This window comes from Protopterus annectens, chromosome 4.part0, assembly GCF_019279795.1.
Source record: "Protopterus annectens isolate FY-2018-M chromosome 4.part0, PAN1.0, whole genome shotgun sequence".
In the NCBI taxonomy this organism is placed as follows: Eukaryota; Metazoa; Chordata; order Ceratodontiformes; family Protopteridae; genus Protopterus; species Protopterus annectens.
This window is the reverse complement of record NC_056733.1, coordinates 18,753,416-18,779,406: the sequence shown is the minus strand read 5'-3', so window position 1 is coordinate 18,779,406 and position 25,991 is coordinate 18,753,416. Positions and strand designations below refer to the sequence as shown.

Sequence of the window (25,991 nt, the reverse complement as noted above, 5' to 3'; positions counted from 1 at the left end):
CTTCAAGATCACACTACAGTGCAGGAATGGAAATCTTTCTATTCTGCACTATAGTAAGATGCCGGTTCCACATTGTCAGCATTCCGAATGTCGGTCATATGGTGTCGACAATATGGTTGTCTGCATTCTGGAGTGTCGGCAATGTCAGGTAGACCTATATATATATATATATATATATATATATATATATATATATATATATATATATGATGCCCCACCACTGGCCCAGTAATCATAGAGCCTCAATCCTCACCACTGGCAACAGTGGGGGATGTACACACTGGGAAGATGACAAGTACACATACAGTAAAGTGCAATTTCCTTAAAAGCACACAGAGACCACAGTCAGTCTGGGACTGGTTTCTCCCTCTTTCTCCAGATCCCCAGTAAGACTCCCCACTGGCATAGCTATAGAGTTGAGATCTCAGCTGAGTGGCCAAGCCAAGACCTCCAGCACCTTCTCTGTCCAACCAGTGTCTCGTGTCTCTGCTCAGGTAGCTGACACACACACTCTTTGATATTTAATTTATACACAAAGATGCACATACCTGGGAAAGGTTGGCACAGGTATACTAGCTATGCTCCCTTCTGCCCAGACTATAAGGTAGTTATCACCACCACCAGCCAACTCTTTATCAGCAACTTTAAGTCCCTTAACAAAGGGTGTCCAATTTTACTGTGTAATGTTACTATTAATCCAAATGGCAGTTTAACCAAGAGCAGGGCTATTAGGAGTGACCCGCACAGTGTCACCAAATAGATATGCAAGTACTATAAGAGCATAAATATCTCCAGACAGACCACCAGCCACAACTGGAACATTTAAACACATTTAATAATAAATAATAAAAGAATAAGACAATACTAAATATGTATTCACTGTGACTTCAGAGTTCAACATCACTGGAAATATTTAAAACAACATCGCAGAACAGTGTCAAATAAATACAGAGAACATCTAAACTAATGTTTACTATATTTCTTACTGAATCTAAAAGAAATTATTGTACCCTAGTTAACTTACTTACAGAGCAAGCAAGGCAGATGTGGTGAGCGTTTTTTTCCCAGCTGATGCTGTCAGATCAAAGACAAATACAAAAATGCACTGTCTCTCTCTCTCTCAGAGACTTCTTAAATTAATATTTCAAATATTGCTGCTGGGATACTTGCAGGATGACATCACTTTTGCCATCTGACTATTCCAGGAGAAAACCCCCATTGCTAGAAAATGCCAGCATTTAGCATCTCCCTTTGAAAAATACGTAGCCCTCAGATCTTTAGCAAATGGTGGAAGTTGTAAAACAATTCACATAACTCCACATGTAAAGACAATACAAAAAACTTCTAGTTCTAGACATGGTGTCTGTTACTGCACTGAAACTGACAGATAACATTTTTTGTTTACAACCCAGCTCTAAAGTTATTAACCTCAACCATTCTTCTGAAGTTTTGCAAGCTAATCTTTTGTGGTTTAGTCTCCCCTGTTAAACAGTTACAATAGTGTATAAAAATATCTCTTCAGCACATATGTCTATACAGTATGACATACAGTTCTAATACATTTGTAACACAGGCATATGAATCATGTTGCTATTCACAAATGACATACAACCACTTACAAAATTCCAGATAGTTGGGCTGGCAGTGTCTTCTTCTGTCACACTTCTATATAAACCATATTAATATTCACAAATGACATATAATTATTTACAAAATTCCAGATAGCTAGGCTGACAATATATCCTTTTGTGACAATATATATATATATATATATATATATATATATATATATATATATATATGTGTGTGTGTGTGTGTGTGTGTGTGTGTGTGTGTGCAGATATATATTTATTTTTAGAGAGACTGTGGGTAGAAGAAGAAGAGAATATTTTTAATATTGATACTAAATAATGTAATATTCTGTGGCGTTAAATGTTCTGAGATTAATCACATGATTAGACACAATGTGATTAATCATAAAAAATCATTACAAAAACAGGATAGACTTATTCTGCCCATCTGTTAAGAGTATTTTATTTTAGCATTTAATTTATTTATAAAGTACATGTAGCATGAAATACACCATGCAATTTACAATGTTTTAAAAAGAAACAGTATATAAATGATAGTCCAAGCATCTGTATAGAATACAATACTTTTTATAAATGTTATTTTTCTGTTGCATGATTTAATCTATTCTCCAACACCCATAATGAAATCACTCCAATGTCTCACAAAATATATCATGTCCAACTTATCCCTACCAGTATTAGGGCTAGTCTGATGTACTTCACAGAGGTGACCAGTTTCCTTTATGCAATTCCTATAAACTACAAGTACTGCCAGGTAAGTGAGAATTAATTTCTCCACCTAGTCACTTTTGTCATCAAGCAGATCGACTGTAGTAATGAGAACCGGGAGAAGAACCACCTACACAGCATTTACTTGGCATCTGTTTTTCCTCCATGTACTGATGAACTACATTCACCAGAAACAACTTCCAAACATCCATCTTGCTTCATAAGACTTTTGCCCTTTTCATCCAGGTTATGACTGAAAGAAGCCCACAAGGATTATTCCACTTACCTGGATAGAATGCAAAAACATTAGGGGAAGAGTACTCCCATTACCCTTTTATCCTACTTACAGCTGATAACCTCCAGTCTGATCTCACCATAAGTTTGGCCAGTCCATGTAGCAAAGGGCAGTCACATCTACACAAACCTTGCATATCACTGTGCCAGCAGATATCCAAGTTCACACCTCTCTAGTCAAAAATGTCTCAAACAACAAAAGTTTCTAACAGATCATTTTAAGGTAGCTGTGTGTTGCCATCCCTTCTCTTATGTTTTTACAAGGTGCAGTTCCTTTTTTGACTCTGTGTGTGTGTGTGTATGTGTGTGCGTGTGTGTGTGTGTGTATACATGTGTGCTTGCAAAATACTTAGGAGGCATATTTAGATTGCTTGGCTATTGTCATCTGTAAAATAGTAGAGTGGGTATAGCTAGATGTCCGTTGCTTATTTTAAAGCTGTCTCGCTATGTTAAACCCATTTAACATAGCAAGACATGTTTAAAAAAAAAAAGCAACGGAGAAAGCAAGATTTCCGTTGCTTTTTACTGTTTCGCTATGTTAAATGGGTTTAACATAGTGAGACAGCTTTAAAATAAGCAACGGACATCTCTGTCCTCAGCTCTGATGTACTGTGCAGTACATCAGAACTGCTGCGGATACCAGACAGCTGCGGAAGGGCAGCAAAGAGGCATTATACAATGCCATTATTTAAGAAAAGTAATTATTTATTTTCTTAAATAATGTCATAGTATAATAGCAATAACCCACTTCTGGGTGTGGGTTATTGCTATAATAATCACCACAATATCTATTTCTGCAGGACACTTGCTTGCTGTGGTGGGAAGCAAAACAAAATGACAATTAATCAACAGAATATACTGTGTTGAAATTTTAAGTGCAGTTGTGAGTGTAGTTATGGTCCAGTGGTGTAGATGTCAAAGGGAGGAAGACTAATTTTGGAAGGTAAATGTGTGTTTTGGATGCTAAAACTAAAAGTGTTAGATATTCTGAATGTTTCAGCATAGAAGGGTTGGATTGTTTGTGTGAGTTTTGGCAGATTAGATTAATCTAGTTGCTAGGAAAGAGGACTCATTTGGCCTTTTGCATGTGTGGTGCTGTATGTGATGTGTGTCTAAGTGTCGTGTGTAGTGTTAACTTTATGGATGTGAGTTTTCTAAGGGATGGAGAAGGATTGGAGTTAGGGGCAGGGTTAAGGAAAGGGTTAGCACACATTAATAAGCTGGTACAGGGAGGCATAGCTCCCCTTCCCATCCTTATAATGCATGCTTACCATGACCATTTTGTGTTTTGCATTTCAATCAAGTGTTTATACTATATATTTATATATATCTATATATATATATATATATATATATATATATGTATATATATATATATATATATATATATATATATAAATAAACATATATATATATATATATATATATATATATATATATATATATATACATATATATATATATATATATATATATATATATATATATATATACACATACATATACATATATATATATATATATATGTATCTGCCTTTATTCCATCAGCCAAAAAGGTCCAGCTTCCTCTTCCATAGAGCAATACCCACCTTGGGACCTGGGGGATAACCTGGAAGTGAAGATTAAACTGTCAATACATCATGAAATTACAGACAGGTTTTTGCAAGGTGCCGTCCTCAGTACTTCCATTCCCATTTATATTTGGATAATGCACACATTGCTATAACAGAGCCTACAATGTTGGTGTTTGGTATGTGCTTCCATGTATTAGGCCCAGTTACAGTGTACCACATTGCTTGATAGTACCCATAATCTCTCTGTTTTGATGATTGACTGCTTCTGCTTCTTTTTCTATTCAGTATCTTTAAACAGGGAAGTCTGGCCACAATCCTCTAGGATGAGATGGTGAGCTTACATTTACTATTTACCACCATTCCCCCTGACCATCTCTTCTAATACTCAGATATGCAAAATGAACCTGGGCCACATGAGAAAAAGACAGCATCTTGTCTCTCTGCACTATGAAGCCAATGCAGTCCCCATTTACTCTTGAATGCTTCCACCACCTTTTTTCCCATGGCTGTTTGTGGAGCCTGTTCTTACAGTACCACATAATCTGTAAAGAATCAGCATCCATTTTATTTGAAAGTGTTCTATGAGGAGTTGTATTTAACCATTTACTAAAATTCATGTAGGTATATTCCATGGTCTCCCTACGTTTTCACGATAAGTTACCTAATGAAGGAAATATATTTAATTTCTTTTGAATATATTCCTGTCTGTGGATCTCTGTGACTATAGTATTATGGTTCATAAATTACAGATATTCTAGATTAGTGCAAATTCTTGGTAGCCATATTGTCACTTTCCCCATTTCACTAATGGAATGTCTCTATTATTAGTTTCTTTTTTATTCTCATATTTAAGGAGAGACTGGAATTGTATCTGCTCTCAACCACTTTTCTGTAACTATTACAGTGTTAAGCTATATATTGCTGAAGGAAAGACTGGAGTAATGAACATCACCCCCAGTTTTCTCAGTATGCTCTGGTCATCCAGGCTCTGTATTGCTTGTTATTCCTCAATTTATTAATCTCTTTTGGGACTTTGGTCTGTAAATAAGGTTCCTATTGACACAAGGGTCTCTTCTCACTGAGATTTGAAGTGTCAGCTGAGCAAACTGTCAACAACAACCCAAGGCAGTACAACAAAACAAATGAAAAAAATTGCAATAAAATACTTTTGCCAAAGGGCTGCAACTTCCAGTTTTGGCGTTTCATCCTGCAACTCATTCTCTAAATATGATATCTCCAAATATACACAATATCAGAGTAAAAAGAAAAAATGTTTATCAAGGATAATTTACCTTTTCCTTTTATGGCAATTTGTTTTGACCTTGGAGTCAATATCTCAGTAGATGCTTACAATGTTATATATTAAAGGCCTCAACAGCATGCCTTCATATAATCTGAACTCTCTCATCAGATCTTAGCATAAAAAAAAAAAAAAAAAAGCTAATGAATCATTAAGTAACCCTGAAAATGAACTGGTATTAGATTTCCTTTTGTTGTCTATCTGTTCAAGTTGCTTAATTATAGTCCCAATATTCTGAATATTGAAGCACAAAAACATTTCTGGCGAACTAATGTTTTTTCTAAGTCTCTTTTGCTCACTCCCTAATTCTTTTAAAGCCTTATTACAGCAGTCCTGATCTTGTACTTTTCAAAAACATGACTAAAATAGTTTCTTTTTCTTATCATCGTACAATGCTGTTCTGCTTATTTGTGCCTTTGCTTTCTGACCTTATCTCTACCTTCTTTGTTTATCTCTTGTTATGTTTCCCTTAGTTCCTGCATGGCAGCCATTTTGTCTTCACTTTTTGCTGCTGTTTGGGAGAATCTCAGAACAATTCTCCTTGATTTCTCATTGCTTATTTGCTTAAAACAGGATGTGTTGTTGTTTCTCCTCATCCCACTTCTGTCATTCCCTTTGTTCATTACACAATCACAGGGAATGGCAGAAGTGGGATGAGGGGAAACAACAACACAATCACAGGGAATGACAGGATGTGTTGTTGTTTCTCCTCATCCCACTTCTGTCATTCCCTGTGATTGTGTAATGAACAAAGTGTGTGAGTGAGAGTTCTAATGGAAGTGTAGGACACAGCTACAGTTGTGTACCTTATATCCTGATGGCACTATGCAGGTCAGTGTAGACTAACATATGAATACACAGCAGCACTTCATAGTATACAGGGGAATGGCAGGCTGTGATGTGAGCAGACACTGTGAATAGACTAGTGCAGAAGACTATGCGGAATAATTTGGAATTATCGAGACCCAGTCCTGCTAAATCTGATATCTCTGAAAACCTGTAGGTGCTTCTAATACTTGTGCTGAGGATCTAAATCTACATTGCAATATAAACAGAAACAGTTAGCACAACAGATATCTCTTTTAAAGGATTCCCTCCAAATGCAACACATTCCTACTCTTTATTAAACATTGGTTTCCTGCCATATTTAAAATAAATCTTGATGATGGGAATTTGTAAGTGCACCTCTGGGTTGTGTACTTAGGTCATTATAGTTAGATGAAACAAAGGAGCAATTTTCATTGGTTAGGCTCATAATAGTGAAATGAACCAACTGTCTAGTAACAATTTATGAGCCTGTGAACTTTGTTGTGCTTACTACTCATTCCTGAATGCTACCTCTTCACCTGCATTTCATCTCAGCTTTATACCCACAAATTAGCATCACAAACATATGCATTCCTGTCAGTTTGAGTTGTACCAATTTCTGTATAGTTGGCACAGAGCTTTTAATACAATTATGTAACTGCAGCTTGCCAAATTGCAGCAACAATATTAAATATTGGTTATCACAACTTGATAAACTGTCCGTGTGCTCTGGGGTATGTTACTGTGATGACTAATGTCTTCAGTGCTGGCTGTGCTCCAATGCCAGGACTACACCTTTTGCTTCCAGCTGCAGCACCTTTCCAACTACCATGTTCCATAACATTCACAGACAGCTTTTATATACAGCATAACTATCTATGAATAATCATGGTCATGCTTAGCTTCATACGGTGTGGCTCATCTAACTATGTACTGTTCACCAGTTGCTTTCTTGGTGCATAATGGCATGCTGCTTCAGCAGCAGTAGTTTTCAGTTTTGCCTCACTCATGAGTTGGCCTTCTTCTTGCATTTTACGTCACTGGCCCAAGACAGTCAAGCTATGTCACACATTCTCTCTCAAATTATGCGAATACAGGAGATTATTAAGGAAAAGCTAACTAAGCAACACACAATAGTAGGAAAAAGATAATTCATATTATCCCAACAGTGAGTGGAGTTGTTTGGTCATGAGGATGTAGCCCAAGTGACTGAACTAGAACCCCATTGAGAGTGAACATGTGAACTACCTATATTTTAGGTTATTTTATTTTGCATGTTTTCAGTTACAAAAAATACAGATTGGGTTTAAGATGGCTGTTTTAAGTGGACTAGGTAGGATGTTTTGGGGAATGCCAATATCTCTCGTATGTGCACTGTGTAAACTTTTACTTTAATTTTAGTGAGAAGCATAAATATGGCTGGTTTGGGGCATTTTTTTAACTATGCCTCCCCCCCTTCATGCCTTCAGACCATCAACAACATCAGCTGGCCTTGGGCCTACTAATTCCTCAGAAGGGTGACAACTGACAAAAAAAGGATATCATTAAGGAAGCAGTAAAGAAGTTTGTTCCCTCATTCAGACATCATTGGTGAGGAGTTAGAACTTTCTTAATATGGCAGTAATGTAACCCCTCACAGGATTACTTTGTGCACCACCATGAGGCATATAATACTGACCTGTGATGCATAGGGGTCGCCACAGCGGAACTCCAGTCCGCTAATGATTGGCAGTGGATTTTTTATGGGTGCCGATGTGCCAGCTCGACACCCAACCTTCAACGAAGGCACGCCCATTCTACGCATGTCTTTTGAACGCAACTCGACTGTGGGGAGGACATGCAGACTCCACACAGAAGGTGCTCCTGCTGAGAATCGAACGGGAGCACCTCTTGCTGTGAGGCAACAACGCTACCACTGCACCACCGTGGCTTATATTGCGATATACTGCTTGTTGGACCTATGCTGCCGCACTTCACATCTTCCACCACTAGAGGCCAGTGCAACAGCAGGGTGCTCAACCATCCTTCTGAGATGTACAAGCTGACAGCTATTGTCTCTCATCTCACACCATCAGGTCCTCTAGCATGTCAATTGCTGCTCAGTTATGAATCATCTCATTTTTAGTAAGTGCATCATTCCTTTTCACCATGGAGACAGTGGGTTTACAGGATCTGTACCAGATCTGATGATGTGTCATGGACACAGATAAACTATTGCTCACACATCAATAGTGTAGTTAAAAACACAGTATGCCAGATACCTGTTTTTATATCATGTTTATTTGGAGTTTGTTGACTCAGGGTATGTGCGTGTGTATGTTTGCCTGTGTGTGTGTGTGTGTGTGTGTGTGTGTGTGTGTGTGTGTGTGTGTGTGTGTGTGTGTGTGTATGTGTTTTCCACTCATCAGAAGGTACAGCTGCCTATATAAGGTATGTAATAAATAGGACTTCATGTTCAAAATGATGTCATAAGCATACAATGTTCTTAATTGATTAGTCAATTTTTAGGCATCATAACTTTACTGTTAATACACTTCTGACAATGAAGCCTTCATTCTTTAATACAGTCTCAAAATATTCTGCTAAACATGCAAAACTGATATTTTAAGGATATTTCCATAAGCAAATTTCTTTATCTCTGGGCATAATATGTTAATAGGTTTATAGGTGAATACTAGGCAAACTGCTTTGAAGGGCCATTTTAAAGTTAGTCATGTTATCCCATTAGGCATTCAAATATCCTCACCATGATTTATATTCCTTTACTTCCCATTTGTGAATGAATGTTTCTGGGGTGGTACAGCTGAATAGTGCCTGCTGCAGGATATGGCATTTAGGTGATCCCTCTGTCCATTAGCAGCACAAGGGGTAGTCCTAGCATAAATTTCCTTATTCCCATCCATTGATCTAAGATACATTTGAATAGGGGCAGGGTTGAGCTTTGTTTCATGGGGATATTTAGTCTGTTCCAGAGCAGTGGTATCCTCTGGGATATGTAATTGTCCTTCCAAACTATTCCGTTTATGTTGCAGAAAAGGTTAATATCTTGTGGTTGAGTATTTTTGATAGCATTTGACATGCAGATGTGCAGTAAGTCCATTAGTACTTGGTCAGAGCATGCCTCTTATAGTCTATAAGAGACTGAGTATAGTGATAGAGCTTTGAGGTGGCCCGTATAGGTTATGTGGTTTAGTTGCTGCATTTTCTTAGTGAGGAGCCTCTGTTGATGCTTTAGTTGTTGCATATATCTGGAGAGATGCATACCAAAGGGTGCATTGTACTTAATGATGAGGCCTGAGTACAGTGGAACATTGACATCTCTGGAGTGAGATGCAATCCCTTTGCTTATAAGTTGGGCAGTATAGAAGGACTTCCTCACAACAGTAGACACATGTTGATCAAATGATAAGTCACTGTCTATGTATTTTCCCAAATCTCTAACTACTGGAGCCACTCTTAGGCATGTATTATCAATGTGGTAGTTTCTGGACCAATTGTTTCCCAAAGGATACAATAATGCACTTTTTGGCATTAGGTTTTGGTCCATAATTCTGGCACTAGTTATTTGTTTGTGACAAGCCTTCTAGGAGGATAGCTGAGTCTTCCATGGATCCAATGGCTGCTCCCAGCTTATAGTCATCCACTGACTTGGTCAACCAAAGGCGCTTGATGTTTGTTTGGACTTCTCAGAAGTATAAGCCAAACAAGAGTGGTCCCAGTGCTGAACTGTATGGGACTCCACTAATAACTAGTCTGTTTGTGGAGGTAGTGTCCCCTATCTTGACTTCCTGTGTCCTATCTGTGAGCCAGTTGGTAATCCAGTGGGTGACATAGGGGTTTATTATTTATTTACAAAGCTTTTCTACAAGGCCTAAGTAGGCTATTGTATCAAAGGCTTGTGTACCATCTTGCCTTCATCTATTGCTTTGGTGGCTCTTTTGAAAAAGTCCACTAGGTTAAGTAAGCATGACCTGCCTTTGATGAAACCAAACTGGGATGGGTCCAGTGTTTGGAGGTTACTTATGTCCTTATTGATTAATTCCATGATAAGTCTTTTCATAGCTTTACGTAGCAGGCTGGTTAGACTTACGGTCTGTAGCTACCCAGGTTGATGCATAGTCCTACTTTGTGCAGAGGTATAACTGTTGCTGCCCTCCATTTGCTTGGTATGAACGTATTTGGAGGCTGAGGTTGAACACTGTTGTTAGGAGCATGGATAACTTGTGCTTCATGCTATTGAGGATACATGCAGAGATATTGTCTGAACTGACAGATGGAGTATTTTTGACTTTTGAAAGAGCCTGTAGGACGTGGTCCTGTGTGATAGCTGGGGGCATATTGGTTTCTCATATTTCTTGTGAGATATTTGGGGGTTAGAGGGGATGAAGCTGGAGCACAGTTTATCAGCCACCAGGTTTGCTATATTTTCAGCTTCGGTATGGGTGGTGACTTTTACAATAAGCTCAGTACACTACAGCATAGCGTTTCTAAGATTATGGACATAGCTGCGAAGGTCTTGTAGTTGTCCTTGGCCAAGATCGGTATTTTTGCCTCAAAGTTGGCCTTGTTTGCTTTGCTTAGACTCCCTAAGTTGCTTATTTAATTTAATTATAGGGTTTCTAACATGCTGGGTGTTGTACTTCTTATTTTTGGCCACCTTTTTTTTTCTTTTGTTATAAAGCTTATTGATATTGTGGTTGCACTATGGAAGTTTGTTTTTAGAGTTCACCCTGTGTTTGGTCTACTAGGTACATCTGCTTCTGTGCAGTTTTTTTACATGCTGAAATAAATTAGCAGTGTATATTTCTCCATAAACAGTAACATTTTCTGAGTATGACAGGGATTTGAAATTTGTCAGGGTATCACTTGAAATAAGAAGATTGCCATGGAGAAATTTCTAAAAGTTCTAGACAGTGGAGATCTTGGATTTTATTTATATTTTGAAGGAGACTGCTTTGTGGTTGAAACTAACTAGTGAGGATATTACACAAGGGATAGAGAATGATTATTCCCCCATATTTGTTTCTCCTAGTGGGTTCTCAGACTAGCTGGTACACAGGATTTGTGTTAACAAAGTCCAGGAAACTCTGAGCTTACATACTAATGGTGATATATGTTTCTCAGTCTATAGCTGGTAGAGAAAGTCACCCAGCAAGGTGGTATTGAGTTTAATGCTGAGTGACTCCAGTTTGTATAAATAGGCACTATGGCATTCCCAGGTCATAGAGAATGTTCTGTAGTTAGAATATGGAAAGGAAGTCTGATGACCGTCAGTAGGACATGACAAAGCTCTAGGACATTCTGCTGTTTTACCAGTCTTGATGTGAGCCTCTTTTGGCTATAGATTAAGACAACCCTCATTTTTCCCTTTCTGTGTACTACATGGTCTAAATGTGTGGAAGGCAGTATGGCCTTGCACAGCCAGAGTACTGTTTACTGATTTAGATCACATCTCAGTTACTACACAGATGTCTACATTCTCCAAGGTGAGGAAGACTTGTAGGGAGTCAAGTTTCTTATTTAGGCTTCTAGCATTGATCAGTAGCACGTTTATATTTTTATTTGCTTGTTATGTTATGGTGGTAGGTTTATCTGGTTTGTGTTGTCTAAAAAAGCACTATTAGGGTGGACAATGTTTTTGCCAATACTGAAAAGCCCAGAAGAGACAGGTAGCTGACAAAATATAGTAACCCCTTTGAATGACATCAAAAGCTAAGCTAGTTATTGAAGTCAATTATTTTGGGGAAGGTAGGATGTTGCTCAATGCTAGTTTTAAACCTGCCTTGGACATGTAGTCCAAGAGCTCCATCATGTCTCTCTTCCTATGGCCCAGGGAGGTACATCTCAAGTCATTTACACCCAAATGTACTATGACAGAGTCATACTGGTACTTGCTGTTCAAGGAATTTGAGAGTGTGTGTGATTTGACAAATCTTGCCACCAAACAAGCAACTGACTGTCATTCATTTCTTACTTAGCGTGATGATTTGTGCATCAGTATACCTTGTAATGGAGTCACTTATGATTAGAATATTTGTTTGGGTAGATACCTGCCTTATGGGCTCAATATCTATGACATTGGAAACTGTCAGATGGTAAGCATTGCAGACTTGGAGTGTTTGTGGTTTGGACAAGTTAATCTTTACAACATCAGCATATGATTGGTTATGTGTTTTATCTGGGTTGTGAGAAGATGTGTTTGGGGAGAACTGCTGATGCTCCTGGTGTCAGTTCTGCCTGCGTGTGAGATTTTAGCCTCCAGGGACATTTTATATATATATATATATATATATATATATATATATATATATATATGTGTGTGTGTGTGTGTGTGTGTGTGTGTGTGTGTGTGTGTGTCTGTGGTTCTCAGACAACATGAGACAATTCATCCACTGTCTTAAGATATCAATCTCATTCAGGCTAACTACAGAAATTGTGGGAAAATGTTGCTCCATGGTTTTGACAGGTCTGATTTTTGGGGACAGTGAGGTTGGTACTTGCTGGTGTAGGTAGTTGGATTTGATACTGAGATGAGGGTTGATGGGACCTGCTTGAGTGGGTACTTTGGGGTGTTTACTTGTAGGAAAATTCCTTAGTTATCTTGGACTGGGAGAACTACTTTAATTTGCTTATCTTACTGCAGCTTAGATCATCTTATTTACACGCAGAGGCTGTAGGTTTAGTGTACTGAAGTCAGTTTGGCTAGGCAGGCTTCTTATGGAAACAAATCTTCAACACACTACCCACTGTTGAACAAGTCCTACAGCAGCATGCTCAGTATAGGTTATAAATGACAAGGTAGTTCAGTAAGCCAATCAAAAAGGCAAACACTTGAGCCAATGGAGCTCAGGAACATAGATCATGCAGCAGTCCCAATATTCTCACTATTGTAAATCTAAACTATAAGTCTGTGGTACCAGACCAGGCCAGAATTTAAACAACTGTAACTTTTTTATATAAAGTCCAAAACAACAAATAGAAGCCTCTTCATCAAAGGTTGTTCTGCCAAAACACTAATACATAGCACTCTTAGACTTATGTTAATGTACAGTAGCAATATTCATAGAGTGTGTGAAATTATTAGGCACAGTTGGAAAATTTTATTGTCAGATGACAAATTGAGAAAGATATTGGCGGATAGCAAAGAGCAAATTGCAATATCCATAATTTGATATACCTTGCGACATGTCAGTTGTGTGCATGCTATTATGTAGGTAAGACAAATTGCAAATTTAAGGTCAGGATTTTAAATCATCTGTCTGCTTAAGAACACAGAATGAACATAATGCCTTATCTAGGCATGTTTCTAATAATGAAGGACATTATTTTAAGTTCAAGGATATTTGGAATATAAGGAAGGGACATAGAGGTGGGGACATAGTAAATGATACAGAGCTAGAAGAAACCAGATGGATAGTTGAATTGACAGTACATAGACATCCAGGTTTAAATTAAGTGGTCCCTTTAAAACCCGCACTCAAGAAAAGGCGGGTTCAGTACTAGGATATGATTGGTTGTCACTCTGTTTTAAATAACAGTGTCACAGTACTTTTTTATCTGAAGAAGGACACAGCCCGAAAGCGCTCATCTTTTGTATACTTTTGCTGCTATTTATAATTTTTTTATTGAAATAAAATAAGAAATCCGAGTGGTGGTCGCTGCGATTTGTTTTGCTTTTTTATATAAAAACGTGACAATGGCAAAAAGTGCAAAAACAAGTGATCAAAATGAAGGTGACTAAGTAGAGCTTAAATATGTAATAAAAGCCAGAAAATGTACAGTTTTAATTTCACTTTTGATAATACAGATAATGTACTAAATCACAACCCTCCTACTACTGTTAGTCTAACTACAAGTCTGTGGCATCAGACCAGGCTAAAGTTACAAACACAATAAATATTAGAACATAGAAACATAGAAGTAAACATAGCAAATGTAGGTGACTATAAATACAGCTTAAATATGTAATAAATGGCAGAAAATATAAGAAATGGAGGCTAACTCGAGCTTTTAACAGTCTAAGTGAAGGACATTCCCAGTCTGATCTTCCATTGTCCAGTAAAATGAATACAGGAGATTATACTGAGGCGGTTCCAAGGCCAAATATACATTAGGGATGGTCAGCTCAAAAGCCACCAAATTCAAAGAAGAACAGAGAAAGAGTAAGTAGCTGGGAAACAAAACTGGTTTAAATGGTAAGAGAAGTGCAACTGACTAAATGTGCTTCGCAGGATGTGAAATGGGACGAAATGCTTAGCTTGGTTTTAACTTCAGACGAGCTTCAGCTTCCAAGAGTTTTAAAGACAAAAATGTCTGACTGCTTGTGCAAAATAAAATACCAGGAGAAATGAAGGTTGGAAATAGCATAAAGCTCTAGCCAACAGTGTTTATCTTCCCAGAACTGTACAATTCCCTCACTGCCACTGGTTTAATAACACATGCTCTAGATAAAACTTGCACAGCCGCCTAAAAGTGATTGGCTATTCTAAGTTTGAAATGTGCCTAAAGCACAGTAATTGGATGCAGCAGTGCTGACTATTCCACTTAAAAGTGTCATCCCTCTACAACGCGGAGATAGAAACTAGAATCAGTTAATCAGTATTTGCATCAGCAGTACAGATTAATAAAGTCTAGAAGAAAAAAATGCAGTTCAAAATTGAAAGAATGAGTTTTTGTTGTAACTACTTCATTGCAGATATATTTGTAGCATCTATCAAAAAAGAGATGAAGATGGCTGAGTGGATAAATGCAAACCTATTGTAGTCTCCCTCACCAGGCATCAGAGTGACAGACATACCCTGATATTCAGTAAGTCACACTGCATGAGGAAATAACCTACTGCGGGTAGGTCAGTTTATGCAATCAGTTGAATATGCAATTGAGAAATAGTTATGGTTGCAATGAGGAAGACCTCACCACTGGCTCATTAGCATGTCTTTGACTCACACTTTTTTACCGTTAACACTATCAGACAGTGGTAGTATCTACTCTGTCAGCTCATGCATCACATTGGCACAGGCAACCCCCCTACACTCAACCTCACACACACACACACGCACACACACACACACACACACACACACACACACACACACACACACACACACACACACTTGGTCATCTGTGAGTGCACTTACACACAAACACATACTTCCAAACACACACACACACACACACACACACACACACACACACACACACACACACACACACACACACACACACTCTTGGTCATCTGTGAGCGCACTTACACACAAACACATACTTCCAAACACACGCACACACACACGCACACACACTCACACACACACACACACACACACACACACACACACACACACACACACACACACACACACACACACACACAAACATATACTGACATGCACAGACGCATCTGCTCAAAATCAAACAACCAACATACTCACTTGATCAAATTTACAGGCACACTCACTCATTCACCCACATATGTCAGACACACAAACACATGCACACAAACAAACATAAACACACAGACATATCTACACTCTAGATTCCCTATCTAACCATCCCTACAGTGACCACCCAGGCAGACAGACACACACATTCATCTGTCAAAAATCATGCCCCACAGGCATGCATACACACTTTCACACACATACATAAGCTAACTCCCCACCATCACCATGCCACTGCTGAAATGTCACTGAATGTACCTGCACCTGCACCATGGTCAAAAGCTGACCACTGTCTTTTGACAGTGTTAAATTTTTCCTTCTCCCCTGGTAACATATGCTGCTGAACAATTCTTTGAATGAGTAAACAGTGTAAATTGGGAACTGCTGCTGTTTCATGGGAGGGGAGAACATGGCTGACTATCAATGCCTTCTGCTGGCCAGCAGGACTGTTCTCTATGCTGATACTCCTGTTAATAGAATACCTCCCTGACTGGGTTGTCTATTAATTAGAAAGGGCTACTTGAAAGAAGGAAGACACTGCTTGTAAGGCTTCATGATCATGGTAATCATTTCTTAATCTATGCGGTAGTAGTTTTATGAGTTCTCAGTGTACTTCTTCAATCAACTGTATAATGCTTAGGAAGCATTAACTTTGAATTATCTCAGTACCCTATTTTGGTTTCAGAAACTGGCTTCCTGATAGAACTTTTGATATTCTGGGGAAGCATTATGTACAAGTAAATTCCCACAAGAATCAATCCTAGAGTCCTGTTTTATTTCTTTCTCTTTCATAAGTTCTTAGCTGATCTAGAGCAATCAGTCTACTAACCATTACAAGCCTAACCCATTCAGCCATCCATCCTCAACCCCTTTTTCCCATTTTGCACACGGGGTTAGAGTGTCACTTCAACAGTGACAATCATCTCAAGCCAAGGTTTACACCACTGGGTGGCTAGCCCTGCCATGGTAGTTCATCCACACACTCACACAAATAGTGTCCAACCCACCTAATGCATGTCTTTGGATTGTAGGAGGAAACCAGAGCACCTGGAGAAAACCCACGCGACTGCAGGGAGGACATGCAGACTCCAGACAGAAGGTACCCCAGCCAAGAATCAAACCAGAAAACTTCTTGCTGTGAGCCAACAATGCTAACCGCTGCTCCACCAGTTGTAGAGCCCTGCTTCTTTTCTTTCTCTTTCATAGGTTCTTAGCTGAGTACTAGGCAATCAGTCTACTAACCATTACAAGCCTTACCAATAAACTATATTCAGAAGTTCCATCCAGCTTCAAGAAGGGCAACACAAGCTAGATCAAGGAGAATTTTAGGCTGCCAATACAATTATCTACACTAATGACAAATGTGACATAAATTGTCTCAGTCAGAGATTTTTTTCCATTGCAAACAAAGAAGCCACAGTATTTTCATGGCCTTTCTGCCTTGTTTTTCAACCCTTATTTTTAGACTGGAAAAATGTTATTTACAGTTACAGGCTGAAAAATAAAAGTCAATAAAATCCCCCAGCTTCTTTGTGAGCTTGTATCAAATTAGAGCTAATTAGTCTACAGCTGCATCTATGGTATGGCGACATAAAGCACAATGCAGCATTACTACAGGAGGAAAGTAATGCCGCTGCAACCTAACCATACAGCCAAAAGTCAATTCAGTGCAGAGGAAATGCATCATTTTATATAGTTTATGGAGTGTCAGAGGAGAGATACAGTACAGAGTTTCTCTAGCACCTGAGTACAGAGCAGCAGTAATTTGCTTCTTGAGTAATAAAAGCATCTGTGAAACTACCATATTTATTTTCGGGTCTATATTACAATGTTCAGCTTGTAGAAGTTTGAACATTGTATTATCCAACCCAACAGTCCAAAATACGAAAATAGCGAAGTCACGGTGCACCGATTTTTTTCCCAGGGAAAAAAATCGTGGGCCGTTTTTGGGGCTTTGTTATTTCATTCACTGTGGTGCAATCTCGGAGTTGGTATATTTAAGTAGGGGGGTGTGGGGGGTGAAGTCCCCCACTTTAAGTTTAAAGTGTAATTTTTTTTTTGTCACAGAACAGTGATTTTTTTCCCTGGGAAAAAAATCGTTGTTCTGTGTTTTCATTATTATTGGGTTTCAAACTGTACGGTCCGATAGTACAATGTTCGAACTCCTGTGAGTTCGACATTGTAATATAGACCCTTTGTTTTCAATTAATTATTCAGCAAACTTGTAATCTCAACAGAACCACTAGGACATTTTGTGATTCCTGTTGCTAAACTATTCTGAGCAGTCACATCAGTACTTATATGCTAAAGATGAAATTATGTACTTCTATTCTAAGCAGTCACATCAGTATTTATATGCTAAAGATGAAACAATGTACTTTTTTTGGTTAAGAAAAAAAAGTTATAGTGACCAGTGAACTTTGTTTTGTTCAGTCTTGCCCTGCTGTGGGAGCAACAATAAAATGTTATTCTGCTTTTGCTAAAACAGATGTTTTTGGTGGCTATGCCACAGTTTATGTATTGGAATTTGGCCTTTCCGGCTCTCGGTGAAAAAAAAAAAAAAAAAACATGCATTTTAGTGACAATATTCATTTTGCACATAATAATATATGTTTTTTTCCAGTTGTTGCTGTAACTCTAAAACAATATTTCCATTATATACGTTAAGTGCATACACACTTCACTGTCTCAATGAATCTAATGAGTATACCTTTTCTTTTGACAGCTCTGATGAAGAATGTTGAAATATCAAAGTAAGTTTTTCAAAATTTATTTCTGTTTAAAAACATTGTTAAAATATTATTTTTTGGATAACTAGTTTTCAGTCATGTGACCTCAGTAAACTGCAGCAATGGTTTTAACTGCTGCATATATTTTATGTTTTTTTTTTTTTTTTTTTTTTTTTTATTTGTTAATCTGTTGTGATGCAGGAACTGTACTGCCTATGCTGTTAGGTACTTCCTGATACCTTTAGAGTCTCCCCACTCACTGGCCCATTTTAGCACTTGTTTCCCAATTCTGTAAGCTGTGAATGCTTCCATCTGATATGTTTTTTTCTCACAGTGTTTACTGTTGAGTCTTTTATGCACGCACATAGATATCTGAACACCAGTCACACTTTTTTAGTTCGTAAAAGTTATCTAAAGGTCATTTTGTAGCTGCAGCAGAACAACAGAGAACCTCCTTTTCTACATAGCCAGATTGGATCAGATTTACCCACTGCTATGAATATCTACTTGCACAGGCATCTTGTGGTTATCAAGAAAACTGTAAAGTCCAATATAATAAACATTTGATATGTACAGTCCAACCTTATCTGATGGCCTGTCCACATATTGTCACCTGATGTGTTGTTGCATAGACCGAGAGTTATGGGTCTAGTGAAACTATTTTGTATCAGGTTTCACTGAACCAAATTCCTGTTATACCAAGTTTGGTTTAGCTCTGTAGTAGGTTCTGATTCTCTGTGAGGCATCTGGTCAGACCCCAAAACCATTGTCTATAGAAGCACCTGCAGGTCTTTAGAATATAATTACCCATGACTCTCTTTATAATGCTGTCCATTTACTGTGTTTTTTCCAGAAGCTCAATAGCAACTTGCCAAGCTTCTGAAGAACTGACTGGTATTTTCCTGACCCCTTGAAAATGTTGAAGTCACGTATTAAAGCTCAGTGTAAATATTTTCATTACTTCTATAGTCTTTTGTGTTTATGATGGCAGCTTTCATTAGTATTTCAGATTACTTCTTGGCTTCTTGCCAGATCTAGAAAATGCAAGAAACCATTTTAAATTGAAACAAAGAACATGTTACCACATAATTATTCCAGAGAATTAGTCCTGGGATTAATACAGCATTAACAAATAGTATTCAGATAGTTCTGTTAAAATTCAGTTACTATAGTGTGTACAAACAACAAAGTATTCTATGAGGTTATGAGGCAACCCATGCTAATTTTCTACAAGACTTGATTAAATTTCTGATCAAAGTGATACCTGCTTAACTTAAATTCTCCAGAGTCAGCAGAAAAAAAAAATAAACAAAGGATACCAGAGCACACTAATTCTGAGATAATTAACACCTTAAAATATAAATGAATATCTTTTAAAGAAAACATTTTTTTTAAGCAGGCATTGTGTCGAATGGGCGTGCCTTCGCCGAAGGTTGGGCGTCGGGCTGGCAACTCGGCACGATAAAAATCTACTGCCAATCATTAGCAGACCGGACTTCTGCTGTGGCGACCCCTAACCGGGAAAAGCCGAAAAGACAAACAACAAATTGTGTGGAGTTTCATTATGTAAATCGAGAATCCAAATGCTGTAGTACATACTGATGTGGAGTTTATATGTGACCACAACAGAAGAGAAACTATTCATCATATTAGAAAATGGATTTTGAATTCTTTGTCATTTGGTAGCAAACAGTAATGCAAATATAAGGTGGTACACGAGTAATTAGGCCTGATTAAGCTAAAAGTAATGGGATACAAAAGGAGGTCTAGTAACATAAAATGTATAAAAGCAATGGAGAGCTGACAACAAAAGCAAGACAGCAACACAAGATAAAAGTTACATAAAAAAATAATAATAATAAAAATAAAATGAAAGCAAATTAGAGCAAGGAAAAAGCAGAATAATACAGAAGAAATACAAATAAGTAATGGAGAGTCAGCTCAGTTGGTATGGAGAGATAAAGCCATGATTACAGACCATGTGCCCCAGGTTCAGTTGGAGTTTTTGGTATATGAATGAGCTGACAGGGGAGTATGGGTATCCGGTAGGCCCATCCTGGAAGGTGGGAGAACAGCACAGAGCTGTCGGCATACTGCTATGACCCCCTCACATAAGTGGCAGTGAAACAAGTTTGAAGCCTGGAAAAGTAGTCAGCAGTGTGTGTCTGTGTGTGTGTGTATGTGTGTGTGTGTGTGTGTGTGTGTGTGTGTGTGTGTGTGTGTGTGTGTGTGTGTGTGTGTGTGTGTGTGTGTGTATGTATCTATAACTGTGCATTCATATTTGGAGAGCATTATGGGCCTTTATGTCGATGTGGATCACACGCTGTCCTGCTTCTCCTTAGGCAATTTACTCTGTTTATTAAGATTTGACAATACTCGAAGCCAATGCCACTTTAAGAAGAACATAATGTTATGTTATATTTTATGACCTATTTGTCGTATTCTTTTACCTTAGAAAGAAGACGCGGGACAACTGTGTGCAGTTGGTACCAACTCCAAACTTTATTGACCGGCCAACAACCTTACAATACACTCCAACATCCTGTCTCACGCCTTGCGTCATGCACTTTCCCCCGCCCCCAAAGAGCACTAGCTAAGGCAAGAAAACACAGTCCATTGAATACACCACATCTCCTTTTCCATAAGGCCCCTTTTCACTTAACACAAAACCCAGATCTATTCAATTTCTTCCACTTCACTACGAACTTGGTACATTGACACCAAATGCTCACTTAGCCACATTCAGATTACTATAAACCCAAATGACATTGTTATTTATACCCTGATCTTCACAGATCCAAACGGTCCGGCTTGTTAATAACTCTTCCTGATCTGGTCCTCACAACATCACTGTGTGCCCGGGGTTCGGGGAAGGCCATTGCAAAATGGCAAGGCCTCATCGGTCTTACTTAGCACACTTTCCGGACACCCAGGGTTTGATTCACAGTCAGGCTCAGATAAGGGAATCAAATGCACACGGTTTCGCCGCACAGTCCCTTGGGGCACATCTACCTTAAATGACCTCGGCGAGTAATGTTTTTGATCTACAGTACCTGGGGTCTTCATATCTGTCACCCACACCTGGTCACTGGGCAACACATCCCCCAGCGGCCTTGCCCGATGGCGTCTGTTGTAGTTTTCGCCATTATACACCCTCTTCTCCCCCTCTTTCCCCCTGAGCCTTCTCCAGTCCGGCAGCACAGGGTCCAACTGCGAAGGATGAATCGGAAGAGAGGTCCGCAACCGTCGTCCCATAAGAAGTTCCGCAGGGCTATAACCATTCTGCAGTGGCGTTGTCCTGTACGCCAAGAGAGCCATGTACGGATCAGCACTTTTTTTTAGCAGGTTCTTCACCGTTTGCACCGCACGTTCTGCCTCCCCGTTACTCTGCGGGAACCTGGGGCTGCTTGTGACATGCTCGAAGCCATAAGTGGTTGCAAAGGCCGCAAAAGACTGCCCTGAAAACTGAGGTCCATTATCAGACACAAGTACCTCTGGGATACCATGGCGAGCGAAGAAAGATTTTAGGTGGGTGATGACCTCGTTGGATTTGCTATGTTTCAACAATGCGATCTCAAGAAACCTGGATAAGTAGTCCACAGCAAGAAGGTAAGTATGTCCTTTTAGTTCAAATAAATCCGCGCCTACTCTTTGCCATGGTCGGTCAGGACATTCTGTTGGGATGAGGGGCTCAGGAGGATTCCTTCTCTCTGAGATGCACGTCCTGCATCTTAAAACCATGTCATTTATCTGCTGGCTAAGCCCAGGCCACCAGACGGTCTGACAGGCTCTGGCTTTGCACTTCACAATGCCTTGATGTCCCTCATGCAATTTCAACAACACCTCATTACGCATGGCAGAGGGGATAACAAGGCGCAAATCTTTTAAAAGCAACCCATCTTTCACTGTTAGTGTGGACCGATCTGGCCAGTAGCTCTTCAGTAAGGGTTCCTGGTTCGCATACAGCGGCCACCCCTGGCTGCACAAGTCCATGACCCGCGCACACACACTGTCCGCTTTCAGCTGCTCCCGTAGTGTTTGGAGGAAGGATGGCTTCACCTGCATGTTTTCCACAATACTGTTCACGTAGATATCCGTGTCCTCCATTAACTCCATTTCCTCCGGGGTTAGCCTGGTTTTAAGTGGAGAACGTGACAGGGCATCTGCCACCCACAGTGATTTCCCTGGAGCGTACTGCACCGTGTATGAGAACTGCATCAATCTCATCCTAAAGCGTTGGATTCTGGGCGGTAGAAGATCCAGCGCCTGACCTCCCAGCAATGAAACCAGGGGTTTGTGATCAGTCTCTAGACAGAACGATTTGCCTAATAGGTAATCTCGAAAGCGTTCACATGCCCAGGTAGACGCTAGGGCCTCTTTCTCAACCTGCGCATATCGTTGCTCTGTGGATGAGAGTGACCTTGATGCGTATGCCACGGGTCTCCAGCCGTCCTCCCATTGTTGCTGCAACACACTCCCTAACCCAAAGGAAGAAGCATCCATGAAACCTTCAGATCCCTCTCCGGGTCATACACAGCCAAAACTGGAGGTGAGGTGATTGCCTCTTTTAAGTCCTTGAATGCCTTTTCCTGGTCCCCACCCCAGTACCAGCTGTTCTTTTTTGATAATAAGTCTCTCAAAGCTCTGTCCCTCTCAGCCAAATGAGGGATGAACTTCCCCACCTGATTCACCATGCCCAGGAAACTCCTAAGTTCTCCTACTGTAGCAGGTGCCGCCATCTCCGTGATGGACGCGGTCCTCCTTGGGTCCGGGCTTATACCAGCATTCGTAATGACATGGCCCAAGAAAGTCACTGTGCCCCTCGACAGGTCACGTTTCCCTACATTCAACGTAATACCTGCTTCTTCCAGTCTCTTTAATACCGCGTGAAGCCGGGCATCGTGCTCCTCCTGGCAACGCCCCAGACCAACTCATCGTCCATGTGCCAAAACAGACGCTCTAATAGTTCAATGACCTGTGCCATCAGGTGTTGAAAGTGTTCGGTGCAGAATTAATGCCAAAGGGAAGGCGATTGAAATGGAAACGCCCAAAAGGGGTTATGAATGTGGTAAGCGCGGCCGACTCCTCTGACAAAGGAATTTGCCAAAATCCCATATTGGCATCCAGTTTGCTAAACACCTTCGCCCCAGCAAGCATCCCAAGACTCTGCTCAACCGAGGGCAGCACGAACCTTTCCCTGCATACGTATTCATTTAGCTTAGTGTAGTCTACACATAGTCTCAGCCTGTTACTGTCTTTCTTTGGGACTACCACCATGCCTGCACACCAATCAGTAGGTTCTTCCATTCTGGTAACGACACCCAGCGCCTCCATCCTCATTAACTCCTCTTTCACTTTCCCCATCAATGGCAGTGGTATCCTCCTGGGGTCTTCAGAGAGTATGGCACCGCCTTTGGCTGAAGCTTTATGTGGTATTTCCGCTGCACTACCCCCAACCCAGAGCATAAGTCCGGGTATGAGGTCTTCAAAGACTCCATGGTGATAGTGTCAACACGTTTCAGGAGGCCCAGCCCCAAAATAGCAGGAAGGCCTAAAAGCGGCATGCGGAGTCCTTTTACAACATACACTTTCTCACATGTCTGTCTTTGTCCATAGCCAAGCTGAAGCTCCAAGGATCCTGTAACCTCCAGTGGCATCCCTCCAGGACCCAACAATGGTTTCTCCGGCTGCTGGAGCACAGGAGCATCCTTCCCACTGAACAAGTTGTGCAGGTCTGACTTGGAGATAACAGTAACATCCGCCCCCGTGTCAAGCTTGAAAGTCATAGGTGTGCCCTGTATTTTCACCTCCACAATCCAGGAATGGTTCCCGGAGGAGACAGAACCAAGGAAGAACCCCTGTTCTTCACGCTCACCCGGCTCCTCGTCTTCCTCAATACTCTGCACCGCCTTGAACTGTCGGCAGACCCGCTGGTAGTGGCCCTTCTTCCCACACGAGCGACATCTTGCAGCAGTCGCCGGGCATAGGAGTCTATGGTGAAATGGCCCCCCACACCTGTAACACTGCGAGCTCGGGGCGTCTTTACTCTTTTGCGTCTGGCGCTGAAAAATCGGTGCCAAGGGCTTGCCCCAACCTTTCGAGGCATCTGGCCTGCGTGTGGCGTCCAGTGGTGTCTGCACAGCATTCACGTTATACTGCAGGGCGGTACTGTCGCACCGCAAGGCCGTTTGCTGCTTCTTGACCTCCTCCGACTGTCTGGCCATATTTACAGCTCTCTCTAAGTCCAACTCTTTCTCCATCTGCATCCGCTCGGACAGTCTGGTGTCTGCCAAGCCCACAACAATTCTATCCCTTATAAGCTCGTCGTGCAGCGTCCCATAATTGCAGTGTTCGGCTAAAGCATGCAGGGCAGTAACAAAACCATCAACAGTCTCGTTCAGTTCTTGTTTTCGCATGTTAAATCGTGCACGTTCGTAAACAATGTTCTTTTTGACAATAAAAAATCTTTCGAAACCCTCCTTCACTTTGGCATACTCCTGGTGCTCTGCCTCGGTTAGCTTGAGGCCTCTCAAGACATCGTCTGCCTCATCGCCCATACAGTATATCAGGGTGTTCACCTGGTTCCCTTCTGGGTTGGAAGATAAATTACTGGCCTGCCGGAACCGTTCAAACCGGCGTATCCATCGTGTCCATTCGTGGGGTTTGGAGAAGTCAAAGGGCTCTGGCGGCTGAATACTGAATGTAGCATTGGGAGCGCTAGCCGCCATGTTGATTCTAGCTCGTGGCTGCCGACCATTCTCGTCGTCCGACATGTCCGCTCTCCACGTCCCTTGGCCACTCGTACGGTCTTCAGCAAGAGGTCAGCACTCCCAGGCACAGCCACACAGCACTTCTGACACCATGTCGTATTCTTTTACCTTAGAAAGAAGACGCGGGACAACTGTGTGCAGTTGGTACCAACTCCAAACTTTATTGACCGGCCAACAACCTTACAATACACTCCAACATCCTGTCTCACGCCTTGCGTCATGCACTTTCCCCCGCCCCCAAAGAGCACTAGCTAAGGCAAGACAACACAGTCCATTGAATACACCACACTATTCACTGTATTATGTACTTTTGTTGAGATATTTTCTCCACAGAATTTGATAATGTAAACAAGCAATAATACTAATACAAATAGTAATATTAACAGTAATACTAAGACTAAAACTAATACTAATGCTAATACTAATACCAATGTTAATACTAATGCTAATACTAATGGTAATAATAATTGTAAAAGTAATAATAAATAGGATCATAGTAATTACAAGGCAAGTTGTGAGACTATTTTCACATTGCTGATACTCATCCTTAAGAATCTCCCCTCTTAAAAGCCAGGGCTGAGATGAAGCTACAGATACCTATCCATTTGTCAGGGTCAGTCTTGAAGGATGCAAGGGTGTAACATTTAAAGACAGTTTATTCCAGAGAAAGGGTAAACATTAGTAAATAAAACTGTCTGTTCTGTGTAGTTTGTTTACATGTTGATGGAAATTCAAATTGTCTACCATCTTATCCCATGTAGGGACCCCCACAAGAATGAC

At 40.2% G+C, this 25,991-nt stretch overlaps 1 protein-coding gene across 3 annotated transcripts in view; it reads left to right on the top strand.

Moving 5' to 3' along the window:
- LOC122799168 (platelet endothelial cell adhesion molecule-like) overlaps nt 1-25,991 on the top strand; it is an 879,258-nt gene that overhangs the window by 633,366 nt on the left and 219,901 nt on the right. For all 3 annotated transcript variants that reach the window (XM_044068057.1, XM_044068059.1, XM_044068058.1), the window contains one exon: nt 18,438-18,465. In XM_044068057.1, coding sequence (XP_043923992.1) covers nt 18,438-18,465 — 28 coding nt within the window. The remainder of the gene's footprint in view (nt 1-18,437; nt 18,466-25,991) is intronic.